General features: G+C 38.2%; 2 protein-coding genes across 3 annotated transcripts in view; both read right to left on the bottom strand.

The window, feature by feature from the left end:
* The window catches only part of efna2a (ephrin-A2a), a 59,608-nt gene extending 55,469 nt beyond the window's left edge, over positions 1-4,139 (bottom strand). Inside the window, exon 1 of one of the 2 annotated variants that reach the window (XM_082172031.1) lies at positions 2,954-4,139. In XM_082172031.1, coding sequence (XP_082028157.1) covers positions 2,954-3,063 — 110 coding nt within the window. In that variant the 5' untranslated portion in view covers positions 3,064-4,139. The remainder of the gene's footprint in view (positions 1-2,953) is intronic. The other variant, XM_082172032.1, reaches the window with a different exon arrangement.
* Positions 4,140-6,114: 1,975 nt separating this feature from the next.
* On the bottom strand, positions 6,115-18,234 carry ptbp1a (polypyrimidine tract binding protein 1a). The gene is made up of 16 exons (XM_082172011.1): positions 18,190-18,234; positions 15,975-16,028; positions 15,004-15,034; positions 12,616-12,682; positions 11,872-12,044; positions 11,625-11,771; positions 11,356-11,511; positions 11,127-11,237; positions 10,855-11,035; positions 10,657-10,734; positions 10,404-10,558; positions 9,450-9,483; positions 8,703-8,795; positions 8,414-8,630; positions 8,243-8,320; positions 6,115-8,159 (listed from the first exon to the last, which is right to left on the bottom strand). The coding sequence occupies exons 1-16, from the start codon at positions 18,195-18,197 to the stop codon at positions 8,027-8,029; spliced, it is 1,716 nt and encodes a 571-aa protein (XP_082028137.1). The 5' UTR covers positions 18,198-18,234; the 3' UTR covers positions 6,115-8,026.
* Between the last annotated feature and the right edge of the window lie 199 nt (positions 18,235-18,433).

The following is an 18,433-nucleotide window of genomic DNA, read 5'->3' as shown; positions in this document are numbered from 1 at the left end:
GTGGATCGTCAAAATCATTAGACATGGTTGTGCAACTCCATCTAATAGCAAACAATCAGACGAGAGGAGAGGTTATGTTTAATTAAATTCAATCACGAATAACAATAAGCCGATATAATGACTTGCAAACTGGACTCTTCTACGCATTGTATGTTGCACAGGCAATTTACGTTAAGATATTCATAGCCTTTCTCAGAGCCAGGCCTATTCGTGGCTTCCATCAAGACCTTTTCACATATTCATTGTTTCCATAATGGTAACAATTTAGAGATGAACCTGCATGCAAATAACACTCAGTTGCTTTGCCAGGACTTCCAACAGAAAGCACTACTGCAGGCCCAAAAGGCAGCCGCAGAGTGTCTCAGAAAAAAAGCAGTGTGAGCTGTCAAGGGAATAATGACAGCAGCCATCTATGAATCACTGTGAGCACTGGATTCCTCAGCTCCACTTGTTTTTTTTCTTCTTCTTCTTTCCTTTGCGAAGGCAGAGACAACATCCAGCACTGAGCTGTCCCCAGCCAACCGCAGCACAACTTGAGCGAGGGGCTATGAGCCGGGACTTCTGTTAAGAACCTCAAAGCTTTCAAGAAGAGAGGGCCTTTTGAAGGATAAACCACAGGATTAGATTAGTCCATCCTCTTGGGTTACAGAGCTGGGCATCTTCTCTTTTTTTTCATCTGGACCCCCAAGAGGACAAGCATATTGGCATTGAGGTGATGTCCATCCTCTTTTCAGTGTGGGCTTCAATAGAAAACCCCTGACAGGGAGCTTAAGAGAGAGAAAATATGATTCATGGCAAGCTTTTAATGCTCAAGGTGAATTGCCCTGCAAAAGGCTCACCTCGATTGTGACTACAATACTGCAAGAGGACTAGAAGGGAGGTCAGGATGGGCTGAAAAGTAAAGCTGACCCCTAAGATTTCTTTTTTTGGATTGGTTCTAGTACAATCCCTTGGTGGGGCGCAAACGCGTCTCTTTTTGATAGAGTAGCTGGAAAATAATAGAAATACATGTTCTTTGTGAGCGCCAACAGGGTTACTGGCTGGCTACTCACATCTAAGAAATGCGTTTTTCTTTCAGTTCTGAAACCTATTCCAGCATAATAAAAGCCTTTAATGGCAGCCATGAATAACCTTTCACATCCATGGAACCTTTCCATTCCACACAATGATCTTTAAAGTGAAAAAGTTTTTAATCCTTCACACTAGTGGAAAGAAAATAGTTATTTTAAGAACTGTTCAGTAAAAGGTTTTTGAGGAACCAAACATAGTTCTTCTATGGCATATTGCAAAACTTTCGGAACCTTTATTTTTAAGAGCGTATTGTAAGCAAAGCCTACTGATTCAAGCTAAATCATAAACAGGGGAAATGGGTTTTAGACTCTAACGCTGCACATTTATCATCTACAGAGTGAAAAAAGGTAAAGTATCCTGCTAAATAAGGATCAATGAAGATTAAACGCATCAGGGTGGCTTTTTCAATGCAAAAAAATTCAAATCCAGCCCTACATTTCATTGAGGTGGAAGAGCATGCTCCCAGCTCGAGAAGAAATCTTCCTCTGAGCCTCTTTAATATTTTAAACCTCGGCAGACTACTGATGTACTGCAAGACAGCCACTCTTAACTTTGTTAATTCAGCCGTGAGAGCACCTTCGCCGTGTTTATTTATCTAGCCAAGCTCTACCTGAGGAGCTGCATGTCAAAAGCCATTAGGCTGACATCCCCTGAGCAAACCCTCCAAGCCAGCAAGAGAACCCTGCTCACAGTTACCCTTGAAATAAGGAGGAATAAGCAATGTCAAGGAACTTCACATGGAACTTATGATTTCAAAACCTGTCAACCCGTGAATGCATCTGGGGTCGCTGCACTCTTGATTGACTAAAATAGCCTACATCATGATAATAATGAGCAATTTTTGTTGATTCAGCTCATGCAAAATCTTTTGTGAAATACCATGATTTTCAGTTTATTTGGCATCTCCACATCATATACATTTAACAAGTTTTGCTATCCTATTAATTTAGTAAATGATACAGTGCCTCTGCTCTGACAGCATCAGCAGCGGTGAACAAATCCTGGCAATTATATGAACCCTTCTTGCTTTTTTCTCCAACCCTGAGTACATTTCTAAGAGGATTAGAAGTGTTAAACTCATACTTAGTCACAAATATTTTGTGGATGATGCATATTCTACAGTTCACACAATTTTACTTACGCTTTGTAATTCATAAAATTAATACTTTTCAAACACAAGAAAAGCCCATCTCCATCATCTGTGCCTTATAGCAGTAATTATTTATGGCCCAGGGTTTGAACAAAGTATGGCAAACCATTTTAGCATGTATTCCTTAAAACTAAGTTGTACCTATTTTAATGACCATAATTAATTCATTTGTGACTTGAAGAACCTAATCAATTAGTTGCTAGTGCTTAATAATTAGATCCTAGTGGTAATTTGCTACTAGTCACTATCCCAGTAGCCTACTAATAAATTGCAAGGTTTGCCATTGGATAGGATAAAATCAACTGTTCAAAGTTAATTAGTTAGTATTCCAATTGCTGGCCCTTCAGATTTACTAGTATAGTTATTAATAAGGTACTAGTTAGCTTATTCTCCTGGTTAGACAATGATTATTTAAATAGCCTACTTATCTTGTAGCAGTAAGTCATTATATGACAAATCAAAATGCAAATTATAGCTGGTGAGAAAATGTCACTAGTAACAATTCAGGATAGATATTTTTTCGAATGTTTCAATGTTTTACTCTACTAGTAAAAGTAAAATCGGTATCAGTAACAACTGGAATAATCGGAAAGGACTAGGTATGAAACATATTTGAATTAAATGGTAAAGAATTCAGCAACTTAGTCAATACTACACGTAATGTAAAGGAAATTGTACGCTAACATGATATAGGACTAAATATTAAGATAGCTTGCCATAGCGTACACTCACCTGGAGTTTGAACTGTTCCAGTAGACCGCATGTCTGTCTGAGATGATCCTGTCGTCCGACCATACGGAGACCCAACACACTACCGTAAAAACCACCAGTGGCAACTCCATTTGAGTTGTTATAGTCTTCACCTCCAAACGAAGATTCTCGATCGCTTATTTCACGGACAAGTTTTCAAATACCCGCTTGCTTGAGTGAATGTATAGCCTACACGCAGTTTTGAACATCATAACTAGGCTTGTAGGCTAATCCAGAGCGATTTTCATTCCTTCAGAACGAGCAGCATCACTTTCTGTAGCTTATTACTTCTTAATCGGCACACAGTTGATGTTTTTTTAGAGGGAAATCCATTACAATTGGTTCTTTTGCGGCAAGGGGGCTCCAATGTGGTCCACGGTCATTTTCTATCGCTCTGTCAGAAATCCGTCCATCATCTGAACGCGGGACAGTGTAATGCGCGTCTCGAGCCTCCTACAGTGATGCTCCCCGTTTGCAGCGCTGCAACTTCCAGATACCTCTACCCCATGTGGTCTGCTCGAGAAGCACACAAGAAACACATCCTCGTCTGTAACGCACGCCTTTCTGCTTAGCGTTTCATCTTATTCGCACAAGTTATCTGTCGGTTGTTGGCGGAATCGTGTTGTTTCTAGCTCACTCCAGTTGAAAAGCAGATACTACGCACATCTCAAGCCGTTTGCACGAGTCCTTTCTGTCCTGGAGGAACAAAGGCAATTTTGCCCCATTCTGGCTTAAATATCTCCGCATGTGCTCACACTTTGGATTAGCTTTTCGGATCTGGTATACATTTAGCTTAGATCCACTAAACCGCGCAAGCTTTCTGATGCATCTGAGTCGCGCACTTCTTCATAATTCATCGGTTCATCATCCTGAATCTGATTCGTGTGCGACAGTTCTCATCAGCGGTGTACCTTCAGGAGGGGGCGGGGCCTGGACGAGCTCTCTTCAAACTCACCTCTGCCGTTTACTGTCATCTCAAGATTGCTCATATGCGTCTTTGAATCGTTTTCTTAAGCATTTTAGGGTCATTTTTCTTCAAATAGTCTTTTTACAGTAATAGTCATCATCCATGGCCCAAAACAATATTAATTTAGATTTTGGTATAAAGTTGCTTGATTTAAAACGTATAAACAAAACTTAGAAATTTACATAGATTGATAGACTATTATTAACTGTAGGTTCTTCTTCTTCTTCAAAAAAAAATGTATGTTGTACTTTTTCCTTTTTATCTCTTTTCAATGCCCTTGAAAGTTTGCTGAGAGAACTATAGCTGTGGCCTATTTAATGTAACATGCCTCAGAAGATTCAATGAACTACGTTTCCCTTGCTTATACCTAATTTACTGAGATTTCAAGCAGAAAATGGCATGCAAACCAAAATATTAAAATATCTGAAAAACAGAGTCTGGTACAGGACTATTAGATAACTTTCTCACTCTGCATTGCCTCATCTTTATAGGAGCTGCTTCACCTGATCCAATAAAGCAATCCTCTGAGCCATGAAAAATGGTTTGCCTATTGCATCTCAACTCTATGAACACATCAAAACTCATATGATTCTGTGCCTTTTGAGTTCCCAGTAAAGGTTACAGTTTTTATATTGTAAATGGTAACCAAATGTTACATTGTTTACAAGCCATGAAGTGGCTAATTTTACCCACTCAATGCCCAGTCTTTTTATAATCCTGATGTCTCAGTGATGCTAATGGGATGGACATCTGAATTTATTTATTCGGATATGAAATACATTTGCATATTTTATGTATATCTTCTTGATTGCAGGGATGTGCAGCAGATGCATACCAAGGATTCTGACTCTGAGGAGAGGAGGCGATACTTTTAGAAAATGAGAAGGAGATGGGGGAGAGATAGGCATATTGGCACGAATAAAAGATTTGTAGAGAAGGAGGTTAAAAGCTGTACGAAAAAAAAAGATGCTAAAGTGAGACTATTTTATCAGAGGACAGCCCTTGACTAATCATGTGACCTCAAAATAACATTTCGACTAAACTTTTTTTTTTATTTATACCACAACCCTCCTAAATGTATTAGATAGCTTAATGCATTCTTGTTCTTGACCTATACGACTTTGAAAACATTCCTATTTTTCCAAAATAAATAAATAAAACAAAACACGTATTTTCCACAAGTATCAATGTCTAAACGGCCCAAAATGTAAGAATGACCCACTTTTAAATCTTAAACTAGTGCGCCACCTGCTGTACGAGAAGCAGAATATAACATTAAGTCGAGAGAAACATTTCACATCCATGTACAGTGCATGCTGTATAGAGAAGATATACAAATACAGACCTAGTTATTGGGCTCTCTATAAACTTTTAACTTTAAACGTACATTGGCATATGGCTCATACTTAATGCATCCATATGCAAAATCTGTAAAAAAAAATTAAAAATAAGACACATCAAAACATTTACTAGTGACAATGGCAGAGAAAAGACGCTAAATTAGCAAAGCAGTAATAGACCTTATTCACAGCAGCGCCAGCTTTCAGTGGGTTGCACTGTTATTTAATGTGTTTTTGGATTGTTCTGCTGATGAAACACTGCAAAAATATATCTTTCCAAGAAAAAGATGACATTGAAAGCACGGTAAGTCCATCCCTCACAGCCTCACTTTCATAACTGTCATGGCGCTGTTCTGAATAAGGTTTATACAGGGGGATTTGTCATTTTTCAGTCTAGACGGCAGATTTTATCTCCAGCTATTCGATACACAAACTCATTTTGAACGTCACAATCATTAAAAAATATTTTAATTGAGCCACTTGAAGCAACGCCAAGAATTCAAATAGCTTCCCATCAAAATTAAAGTGAATTCATTCACTAATTTCTCATTCTATATCCCCTAACAGCAAACAGATGGTGGGAAATAAGTTAGTGAAACCAGCGAGTCATTAGAGGTCTCCCAAATGCAGGAAGGTTAAAAAGAGAGATTGTTAACCACATGACTGACAAAGCAAACAGATGTAGAACGTGAAAAGATCAAGATGTTTAATAATTTCAGAAATTAAAAAAGACAGATGAAAGGAAGAAACAGAAAGATTTATTGAAGACAGAAAAGTATGAGCATCTATATCAAAAGAAGGTTACGCTTTCAAGAGGGCAATTACATGTTCAGACACGTGTTGAAATCTCTTTAATATTGTGTAATAAAAAAGGAAGGCTCTACAATGAGCTGAATGTCTGCTATTACCTTATCAAAATATACATGTTTGACACAGAAATGATGCTGATTTTCAATTACTGGTACAAAACAAAAAATATATATATATACAGTAGCCCTCACCCACTCTGTTTCTCAACATTACATCCATAGTGGGAAAAACAAGTATAACTATACGCAATAGAAAGTAGTATCTATATAACGTAATAGAAAGGAGCTCTGTCGCTACTTTAAGACTTTTGTTTGGTTCTGTTCTGACAACAGAAATGATTTGATCCATGCTTTAGGCCTAAAAAAAAAAAAAAAAGCCCACAATGTCTTGTCCAAGTTGTAATATTTTCTTTTAAGGTCTTGCGTTGCTTCTTGTAAACAAAAGGCAATAATATAAAGATAAGGCCTCTAAACGTTTTGCCTCTGCTCACTGAAATCAAAGCAGTCAATGAAACAATATTGCTGCACAGTAAGATACACTTCAATAAGAAATAGGAAAAATTGTCTGGCAGTACAGGGAAGATGCTTTGGTCCATCATGCTACTCTTCAGGAAGAAAAAAAAAAAACCCACTCAAAAAAATATTAATTACAAAAGGCTAAAAAAAAAAAGAAAAAAAATTGAAATGGAAAGATTACAAACACAAGCTCAAAGGTAAAAGGGAATGTCTGAGCATTAGGACTTCTGCCACAAACAACATGAAATGGATGTGTCGGAAAGACCGTGGCCTTAATGTTTCCCAACCCCTCCCCCCTCCCCAACACAGAAGTGCCAAAAACAATCCGAAGTCTTGTCACAGGTGTCTCGGTTCACACAAACGTCACATAGGAACTTAAGACTCTGTAATGCTAAATTTTCTTGAACATAAATGGCAAGTGACAGTAAGAGAAAAACTGACTTATTTTGCCATACGCAGAGTAATCAAATTATGTAAAAATCTGTGAACTCTGGTTTGGTTCCAAGCGGACAAAACCTATAAAAAGCAAGGCAATTGGGTAAAAATGGGGCAATTATGAAGCGTTTCTCCCAACTAAACTGAGAATATAACAGTCTAGGCACAGAGAACCCAGTGGGCCAAAGCCCAAATAGATGACAGTATAGAAGTATGTGTGACTACAATACAAAAAAAAGGAATGAAACTATAGATTATAGAATATCTTACATACGGTACATAAGGAAAAGATCCACATTTAGAATAACTATATGCAAAATAAGCTGTGACAGTCAGGTACAAAACCAAAGCCTGTTAATAAACTCAAGTAATTTACCAGAAAACATTCTTGTTTTCACTAGTCAAATTTAAATGGGGGACCACCTAGGAACAGCAGGCAGGTTTTTTTAGTTTTTTTTTTTTAAGTTTGAGGTTAATGCTTCATGTAAAGAAGCCAAAAACATCAAAATATTACTAAGGCCATTAAGAAGATAAACTTTAAGCACCATGTAAGGCACAGTTGCTTTTTTTGGAAAGGCAAATAGGGAATAGGTTCGAAAAGGTTAATTACAGGTTCAACAAACGAAACAAGGCTTTGCGTGTGCAACCTGAAGGGGTGCGGCTTTCCGCAGAGGCACAAGTGTAAACTATGCAGCATCTATGATCCAAAACCGATGTGTGCCAACAATGAACTAAGTCAAAAAACAAACCGTCTGAGAAAATGTACTATTAAAACCCAAGTCACATTGGGTTGAAGAGTTCCTCTGGTCTACTGGTTTAAAGTGGAATTACAAAATAGACATACATGTGTGAATATAGATATAATTAAAGGAATGATCAAGTGTGTGTTGTGGAACACATTTGTCCACAGTGATATAAATTGTGGAAGGCTTACAGTTTGGTCTAAAGTGACAGTCCTTTCAACCTCTTTAAAACAAAACAACCTCCATCAGATGGTGGACTTGGAGAAGGACACTCTGAGGTGATGGTTCTCTCCCAGGTCGTGATTGTGAAATTTGATCAGAGACTCAATTGCTTCCTCCACAGAGCCCAATTGGATGAGAGCCATTTTACGATCTTTCCTGAAAGGATTAACACAATATTTTAAAACTTCCAGGAAATATCGTGACAATCTGTGGAAATCAAATCTGTAAAAATGTCTTACTGGAAAAACTTGAAGGCTTTAACCACAGCTCCTGAACTTAGAAACAATCCTCTGAGATCATCCTCAGTGACAGCAGGACTAAGAAGAGAAACATTTTTTGACATTGAATAAAGCCGTGCTAAAGAAGCCAAACAGATGCGTTACTAACGGGTATTAGTTTTGGGGACTCACGGGATGTTGGAGAGATGGAGAGTAGAGGAAGGAGGGAAGATGTTGGAGTAGTTCTTGGAGCCTGGCTTTTTGAAGCGGTGAAGAGGAGAGTTGCTGTAGTCCTTGGTGAGCCCCTGATCCTCATGGCCTTCACGTGGCAACTGTACCGTGGTGTGTTTGGAAAGAGTGGCCCGCAAAGCCTTACCATACAGTTTCTGCCCGTTCAAGTGGCTCATGGCTAAAAAGGGCAAGAGAGGTTGGTGTTGCTTCTTAGGAAAGTTGCTAAAAAGTTAAAGACCTTTATAAATACCTAGCTGGGCTTGGGTTCCATCAGACATCTGCACCAATGCATTTTCCTTCTTGTTGAACAGGATCTTCACTCTCATGACATCACCATACACACCTAACAAAAGATAGCAGTAGCTACATAAGGACGTGACTACTGTATGACAGGACAATTGATTACCATTTTCTCAACCAAACACTCAAGAATGTTTCAATGAAATATCTATACAATGAAGTAATTTTATAGCCAAGTAAGGCATGCATTACTGCTACAAACAGACTACATTGTGACCCATCACTACTGGACCTGGCTTTCTACATTTATGAATGTATAATTACTTCACAACAAACACAGTATGTCGCTATTCGAAAGATTTACTCAAAGTAATCTTGATTGGTTAATAGTACGTTTAGGAATGCAGGAAATTTGCACGTTAACCTTTGATTAAACGAATAGATTATTAAATGCAGTATTCAATACGGCTTATTGAGAGGGTATGGCATTTAAAATAAGCAGCAAGTTGCTATAAACTTGGCTCTCAAATTGAATGTAGAGCCATGTGGCTAAGATCAGTCTAAACTACACAACAGTTATGACCACAATATTTAACAATTTAGCCACTTGCAAAAGATATTTAGCATCCACCAAATGAAGGAGCCCAAAAAATTCTTTAAAACTCCAGCACATACAAACCAAAGTACACATCTTAGATGAAGTTAAAATATGAAAAACAAAAAGGTAATAAAAAAGGAGATGCCAATGATAACATACCGAAAAGAATAAAGAGGCATTGGGGCGTAACGCTCTTAAGACAGCAGAGGAAGGCAGCGTAGGGAGGAAGGGACAGGAAAAGATCGGAGGCAGGACAGTGGAGGTTGAACATGTCCACAGCAAGGCAGTTCCACAGGAATGGCGAAAAACGGTGGTAGGATCATGAAGGTGGGTGATATTGTTCATGATGAAAAGGTGGGGGAAGGGTAGAAGTAAAGGAGGATATCCGACAATGTATGGTGGGGATGTTGTGTGTTGGTTGCACAGTAGAAAAACAAATTGTTTATGTATCCAGTATTGGTGTGAATAGGGAATCATATTGTTTGGGTGGGTAGGGAGTTAAAATTATTACAAAAAACAAAAGTGGTGCAGTCAGTTGGCAAAAGATTCCAGGTCAAAGTATTAAAATAATAAAAGGGGGAAGGGGAATGGGGAGGGAGAGAAACAAGAAAAAGGAAGTAAAAAACAAGGTCAGTATACACAAAGAAAAATGTAGTGTTCCAGTCAGCAGAACTTGCTAAATTAAAATGCTTTTCACTATAGGAACACTAAGGCAATAAATAAATAAAGAAAGGAGAGAAGATTAACAATGAAATACAGGAAAGATAGAGACAATACATATTCATAGCTCTAAAGGAATACTAGAAATGAAATGTTTCAGATGGCTTCAGACAAGGGTCAACAAATATTAAGAAATGGTTGAAATGCATGTTTGTACAGTAGTCAAATGAGCCTCCACAGTCATAAACACTTATTACATGGTTTGAAGAGCTACACATATTATGAAGTATTAGGTTAATTCATCACCATATACCATCTAATTTCATTTCCTTCCAACATTTCTCTATTTTTACAGTTCTACCAACCAAAATGGAGTATGGCTTGTTGAAACAAGAACCATAGGCTAATTAACTAAAGGCTAAGGGAATCTAAACTATTCAAAATGGCACTAACCTCAGGGTTAAGGTTGCTGACTAGCAGGACACTGTTTCCTCCCGCAGTGAGACTGGAAAAACTCAGGCGTCCAGCAGCAGCGGCGGCGGCTGCCGCAGCACCGGGAATACCGAGCGATGCGAGAGCCCCGGCAGGCATGCCCTGCAGAGACAGACCTGTGGGAGGGACAGCCATCACTACACAGCATTGATGCTATGCTGGGAAACTGTGCTAAAGCAATCCACAGAGAGTTATTATGAGGGCAATGACTGACCTGCTGCCTGCTGAATGGTAAACGTTGGTGGGAAACCATGAGCCCCATATGGTGATGCAGAGATGATCCCAGGAGCAGCTGAGAAAAAAATTTATTTAAATAAAATTTTTTTTTTTTTTTAAATGCAGTTTGTGATATGCATTTTGAAAAAGCCATTTATTAACAGCAGTAAAAAAAAAAAATGTAATTAAGTTTTACACAAGGCAGCTGCAGCCATCGTCTGTGCATCGAGGGAGGGCTGACTGTCTCCTGTAGGCAGGTCAGGACGAGTGTAGTCTCTGCTCTTATCGTTGTTGTACTTAACATTCAAGCTGGTGAGCTTAGAGAAACTGATGCGAAGGGTACAGCAGGCATTGTAGATGTTCTGTCCATCCAAAGACTGTTGAATGTTAGGCCAAATGATTACATGGTTTAGAAGGGATTTAGCTGCCCATTCATCCATAAATATATTGATCCACTATGCCACTCACCAGCTTTGCATGCTGTGCAGTCATTCCATCTGAGTACTGAACCAGTGCTTGGAACTGGTTGTTTTTGGTAAATGTTATGATCTTCAAAACAGTCCCAAACTTTGAGAAGATCTGGGAGGGTGAGATAATAAGTAATGGAGGAATAATAATAATAATAATAGCAATATTATTTAATAGTAATATAATCAAATTAATTAAGGACAATCTTTTTTTTTTTTTAAGTCAGTACCTGGTGAAGGACATCAAGAGTAACTGGGTAGAAGAGATTTTCAACGATTACTCTCAGCACAGGGCTCTGGCTGCCCATACCTGCTCCATCAACAGCGCTCAAAGACATGCTTCCTGTCTGGACCGCATTCACCGCCTGCAGTGCTGCCTGTGCTCTCTATGGGAATGGAGGGGGCAGGGCACAAGTATGCATTATCATTCTTGAAAGAGTTATTTATATTGAGTAATTACCCTTGATTAAATGTCTAATGTGATGTAATTTGTACTAACAACTTGGTTGGGTGAGTTGTCAGTCTTCAGTTCCTTGTGATTGGAATACTGCATGTAGATCGGATGGTTGCGGATGACAGGGGTGACAGAGGAGTAGTAGCTGACCATGGTCTGTGCTGACTCCTCCGTGTTCATCTCCAGGAAGGCCTGTGAGGAGATAACACAATAAGGAAAGGCCCGATGATGTACATTCAAAGCGGGGTATAATCATATTTTGAGGGAAATGAAAGGCAGCAGTAATATTTACCTGGTTCTTTCCTTTCAGCATCAGAAGGTTAGTCACTTTTCCAAAGGGAAGACCCAAAGAAATGACTTCTGCTTCATTTATGTCATTTGGCAGCTTGCGTACATGTATCACTCTTGAAGGAATGCCAGGGCTCCTGATGTCCCCTTTGAACTTCTTGCTGTCATTACCATTTGCTGACAAAAACAATGCATCTCAATTTAATTTCATAATTAAGAATCCAAATACATGTACATTAACTTTCAAAGGTTTGAGGTCAATAAGATTTGTTTTAATGTTTTTGAAAGAAGTCTCTTATGTTCATCAAGGCTGCATTTATGTAAAATAATAATAATAATAATGAAATATTACTCCCATTTAAAATAAACATTTCCCATTTTAAAATGTAGTTAATTCAAGTCGATTTAATTGGTAAAAACCTTCACATTACACAAAGCAGCCTTACAAAAAAAGTCAAGGTTTATAATGCATTCATATTTTTATGCCTGCATTAGAGCATATTAGATCTGGACAATAATAGTTTACATTTTGCAGCATTATAAACAGCCGAGATTTACTATAGCATACATTACCATGCATGAATGTATTATGTATGCAGGTAAAATTGGATATAATATTTCAAATATTGCCAGGCTATAATTTAACAATTTATTTGATAATCTTTAATAAAAATAAAATAAAAATAAATGCATACTGTCCCAAAGCTTTTGAACAGTAGCGTATAAACCCACAGCCATAAATGCCTACCTGCTCCAGAGCTCATTATATAAGGTCCGTTAGGAATGCAGGAGGAAAAGAGTTCGTCAGATCCCCTCTGAAAAGAGAAGGGAAGTGATTCATTAAGCAGGACACATATACAAGGTTTGCAAAATAGGACACTCAAACCACCAAACCAGAAGAACCTAAACACTGCGACAAGATGTGAATCAGCTACATCAGTGCATTAGTGACAAAAGGGTAACATAAATTGTCATCTGACATAGTATTAACTCATATGACAAAGATAAGCATGCACCAAACCAGTCTGATTACACAATTAATATGATCCAATTGGAACATTTCCAAATGACAACAACAAAAAAACCTCATTGCCTAAGGCCGTGTCCACCAAAGCGTTTTCACGAGGCTGGCGTGTTTTTTCAATTGTTTTCAATGGGAGCGCCGCGTATTTAAAACGCCATGAGCGTAACGAGGCGCTGAGCGTCTTTTTCACGCTGAAGCGCTGAGCGTTCAGCATTTTTTTACAGGTCGCCGAGAGTTGAAGAATGTTCAACTTTGGGTAAAACGCAGCGCTCACTGTCACTTTTTACCCAACTGTCCAATCACAGTGGAGGAGGGGCGGGACTAATACCACACCTACCAACAGCCACATTCTGCTTGTACAATGTCAACAGATGACAACAACAAGCATAATAACGAAACAAATCATTTAAAACAAGAGCCAGAGAAAATTCATTACATCATATTGACCTTTTAATGTAGAAAACACAGAAACAAAATATGTGAGAAATGAGATACTAGTAACACTTTGGCGGATATTCCGTATCATAACAAGCAAAGTGTCTCAACTGAAAAAAATACTGCGCTGCCAAAACACTCTCAAGCGCCCACATCTTGGCGTTTTCAGCTGGCTAAAAACGCTTTTGGTGGACACACGGCCTAATGGTTACAATTAATTACTACTACATAGGCATCTAAGCACAAGAGATTCACTACACTTTACTGCTGGTAAAAGCAGAACAAAGAAAGACAGAAATGTAAACAGAGGCAGCTGTGTCCTGCCATAACACTAACACAAAGTCTCTCACTCAAGGCCAAGCTGGAGCCACTTGGCTGGCCAATGGAGCAATGAGCAAATCATTCAGCATCACTCTCTTAATAAACCACTTCAAATGGCAAGTCTCTGCTGAAGTGGTCACATGCGCTGGATAAGCCAAAGCCTTTACACTCCATTACCACAATGTGTGTTCTGTTCCAGCCCAAAAGAAAGTATTGTTAACAAAGCTGAACGCCTGGTCCTCGGGCTGATTTCTCCCCTATGGTCTACTACAAACAGCCTCAAGAGCACTTTACCACACCCTGGATAAATGTTTACCTTAAATACAGCCCATAGGCTCAATAAACAGCCTACAGTAAACAGTCAATAACATTGCGGAGAAAGGGAAAAATAACTTCATACTGTTTATGTGGCACATCATTTCCTAAAAAAAAAAAGAAAAGGGATGACGCCACATTCCTCCCAGCTAAATCCTGCAGGAGTCAGGTTTCAACATCACTTTTATAAAACAGTTATGACAGGAAAGCCTTCTCTGGTTGAACCATCCATTGTTTTTGGGCGAGACATCCACCCAACTACAGCATTTCCTTCCGCTATTTTTAACTGCGGGGCATTGCAGCTTGAGTGCTCGCTTAGGAAAGGAAAAAAGGAGCCGAGAACCATGACTCCCACACTGGTCTCTAGGAGCTTAAGACTTGCAGGTGCCAACATGTTTACATCCATTGACAAAGTGCAAGCCTTCAGGGTGAGAGCACAGTCTGTGTTGAATAAGGAGGTCAGGGAGACAGGAATGCAAGCACAGCATTCCAACCACAGTAATTAGTGCCCAGACTCCGACTTCATCTACTACATCTTTACTCCTCACATGTGGGAAAGACATCAGGGGAAACAACAGCAGGCAGTCTCCATGTACAAACACATCCAAATGAGTGTGAAGAGAGCAATATTGTAAATAACTGTACGATGCAACCATTTAGCAAAATCTTAAATAGCAAAATATAAAAAACAGAAACTAAATTCCCCAGGTCGCCATTTCTGAATTGCCTCCAGAACATCAAGATTTGAGTGTAGGCTGCTACTTTCACCATTGGGTCAGTTATCACAGTGATTGTTTAAACAGCAGGTGCCCTTTGACCAGAATAATTACAGTCGAAGGATCAGATGCAAATGGGAGAAGAATTTCAGACTCAGCAATTTAGAAATCAAATAGGAGGAACACACAACCTCTAAAACCAGACATACAACCCAAACTAATATTGTTACTGAACACCCACAACAACCAAACAGGGAAACAACCGTTACACATAGATTATGTATGTATGCATGTATATGTTTATAAAATAAATAAATAGACATACCTTTGTGCCGACCGTTATATCATGGACACTGCTATATATAAAAAATAAAAAAAAACATTAAACAGAAATTAGAAATCAGAGGCTCAATCACATTTGATAAATTTAGCAAAAGATAGGGCTATGCAATCCTTAAAGTATATTTGCTATGTAACAGAAGCTGGAACACATTTTTTCTTCCATATTGTGAAATACAAAGTGAAACGGACTATTAAAGAAAAATGTAGAGCAGAGAGTTGGTACTACCCATCAATTGTTGATTGGATAGAGGCAAAACTGAATGTGAGCTTGGTCTTTTTTTTTTTGCAGACTAGATGATTGGAGAAGTCCAGCAAATATCATCAGAAAGAAGTCTGTAATTTCACTGGAAGATTAAGTTATGACTTATTTAATTAAAAAAAACATTGAAAATGAATTTAGAAAATAGATAGGATGAATTTTCATTTGAATAATTCTTCATTTCATTAGTGTATTTCACCAAGTCACAATGCTTTGCCAACAAATTCTGCAATTCACTGAAAATGTATGTCTGTTAAGTGCTCAAGTTCATGCAAATAAACAGTAACAATGCGGCAACTACCAATGTGAGTGCAGACATGTTGCCAGATACAGTTGGATACAGTGCATCATTTTAAAGATTGTCATTCTGTGTGAACAGGGCTTTAGTACAATAGGTGTCCAGAAAATGTAATTTCTGATTGGTACACAAACAGGCCCAGCAGGAACTACAGACTGCTGTTGTACAAAACAAGAGTTGCAATTCAGGCACACCTTCTAGGATGCAACCTGATATAAAAGCAAACAGTAAAACAAAGCATGCCTGTTAAGCCACTCTTCACCCACTCAACAGTATCAATCAGTTTCACACTTCTCTTGAGAACATTTCTTGAACTATTTAGTTCAGGTAGATTCAGTTGATAATGCTGTAAAACCAGTTCTGTTTCTACTTAAATGCAAAGAGATGCAAAACTTACTCTATTTCAGTGACGTAACTGGATCCCAGAGGATACAGATCAGTCTCTAACCGGCTGCAGAAGACAAAAACAGGATTTTATGCCAATATTTTGTCATTCATTCACTATCATGTTTTAAACCTGTAAGTTGCTCCTCCTCACAAGGAGATTAGGCTGAATGAAAGGTCTCAGTCAGCATTCACTTCTATTGTAGGCTGTCATTCTGCCTAAAATCTATTTTCAGCCTAGATCTATTCTACTGAATGAAATAAAGTCTTAACAATTTGGAAAGTAGCAAGTACAAATGACAGAATAAAAAATGTTAAGGGTGAAATATCCCTTGTGGATATAATGTGCAAATTTATAATAAGCATTCTCATGCAAATGATTCAGTTCAAAACATAGGCCTAAATATAATTGTTTTGATTATACTTTACTGATACGTAAATAAAACATTACATGTTCCAACCTTGATGATCAGTTCTGAACAATGAGGTTGTGTTTACACTGCAAGTCTTTTAAACGCACGTACAAGTTAAAAGCGGTTATGGACGTTTTCGCACACAATTTGACTAAACGGATATATAGGCTACCGAAAAATAACGGTAGTTTTCATTTGTTATTTTATCAATGGTTCGTTTAAATCTAATTCAGATAAATTAATGAGAGAGAAACAGTAAGAGAGAGATCTTACTGTGTGAAAGTAAAATATCTTGGACATCTATGCAAGTTTAGTTCTAGATCAGATGAAGAGAAGATATCATTGTTTAAAGCATATTGTACACCACTTTATACTGCTCAATTGTGGTCAAATTATAGAACAGCAAGTTTGCAGAGACTTTGAGTAGTTTATAATGATGCAATGAGAACTCTGTTATGGAGACCTAGATGGCATTGTGCAAGTGAAATGTTTGTGAGTGCAGGAGTTAATACTTTCCAAGCGGTGTTATGAAATCTTATGTATAATTGTTACAATGTTTTTAAAAAAAAATTGAGATTATTGTGGGCTTCTCAAATATAAGGGTCAGTACTACACATTATCAGTATAAGTTGTGGATAAACTGGTATTATTATATTTTTCGTAATGCATTGAATTTTATTAATGTTCTTTTCTGTTTGTTTTGTTTCGTTTCTTATGGACCTTGAGTCAGCAATAAAGTCTGATGAAGATACCCGCGTTCTTTACAGCGTCTCTATGTAGGCTAATTGTGAAGCTGTGAGTTTAATTCACCTTCTTATTGAGAAATATAATGCAGCTTTCAGTAGAGAAGCTATTTTATTAAAATAATTCAGGGGGCAGAGGTTGAAAACACGTTTCTATGCTCCTGAATGTTTGTATGTGCACAATCTCTTAAGAATTTTCCACCTCAGGAAAGTCTGCTTCATAATGCGACATTTTATAAAGCTATCTTTGTGGGCAAACGTGTCGAACTCGCATTGTTGTGGCTTGGAATTCCAGTGGAAATCGAATATTTGAGGTTAGATGTTGGTCAAATGTCCAGATATGGGATTAAAAAACACATTTTGAAGTGGCTCAGAACGGGTGAAAAAAAACAAATCTCAAAGAGAGATCCTTTCATTTGTGTAACAAATTCGGACCTGTTTCAAATGGGACTACAAAAAAAAACGTATTTTTGTGCCAGTGTAAACGCAGCTGATATCTTCAACGCGTCATTATCGAAAATAGTTACTGTAATCGGACCATTGTACGTGTATCAAACTTACTTAGTACTGATGGAAAAAAAATATTTAACGTGCATCGAACATTCAAACGAGTGAAGCTACAATAAAGTTGAACTGGTATCGGTTTAGCAGGCTAGCAGGTAATTAGCTAGCCACCCAACAACAATGCGGAAACTGAGACACGTTGGTTGCCAAATAGTGACTGTTCTGTGTCTTCTATCCGTTACAAGGTCTATTTTACATTTTCGTCTTGCCAGTTAGGTTAAAAAAAAAATACTGTAGTTTAAGTTCGCAAGTGTTTCATAAAGCTGTCTCATCTAGACTACTTGCAACAGGTTGTTGGTCAGTTTGGTTCAACTTTTGGGCTCTTCCGGCACGGGAGACATGAAGAGCGGCAGAGACGAGTCAAAAATCACCATTTCCACTTCACTTTAGGTTATTTAACACAATTTAAACGATCATAATGTATTATGTCACCACAATGAATCAAACATCCAACGAAAAAACGTGTTTAAGGGGTATCATAATTGGAATGAAGATGTTTTCAACTTACCCGTCCATGGCACTACACAAAACTACAGGTTGTCGTAGACGGGAGGTAGACCGTCTAGTATATCTTATATCCTAACAAAATGGCGGAGGGGGGATTGTCGCTCTCTGATTAGTCAATCGACTCTGGAGCGCCGAGTGTGGGCGGGACCTCACTTGTCCTTGGATAGCGCGATTGGACAGAAGAGCTGTCAATCTGGAAAGGCGGTCGAAAAAAGTTTGCGAAAACTTTTCCCTGTTGCCACCAT

The sequence above is a fragment of the Leuciscus leuciscus genome, assembly GCF_965113295.1.
Source record: "Leuciscus leuciscus genome assembly, chromosome: 6".
Taxonomy (NCBI): Eukaryota; Metazoa; Chordata; class Actinopteri; order Cypriniformes; family Leuciscidae; genus Leuciscus; species Leuciscus leuciscus.
This window is presented reverse-complemented; position numbering and strand designations above follow the sequence as displayed.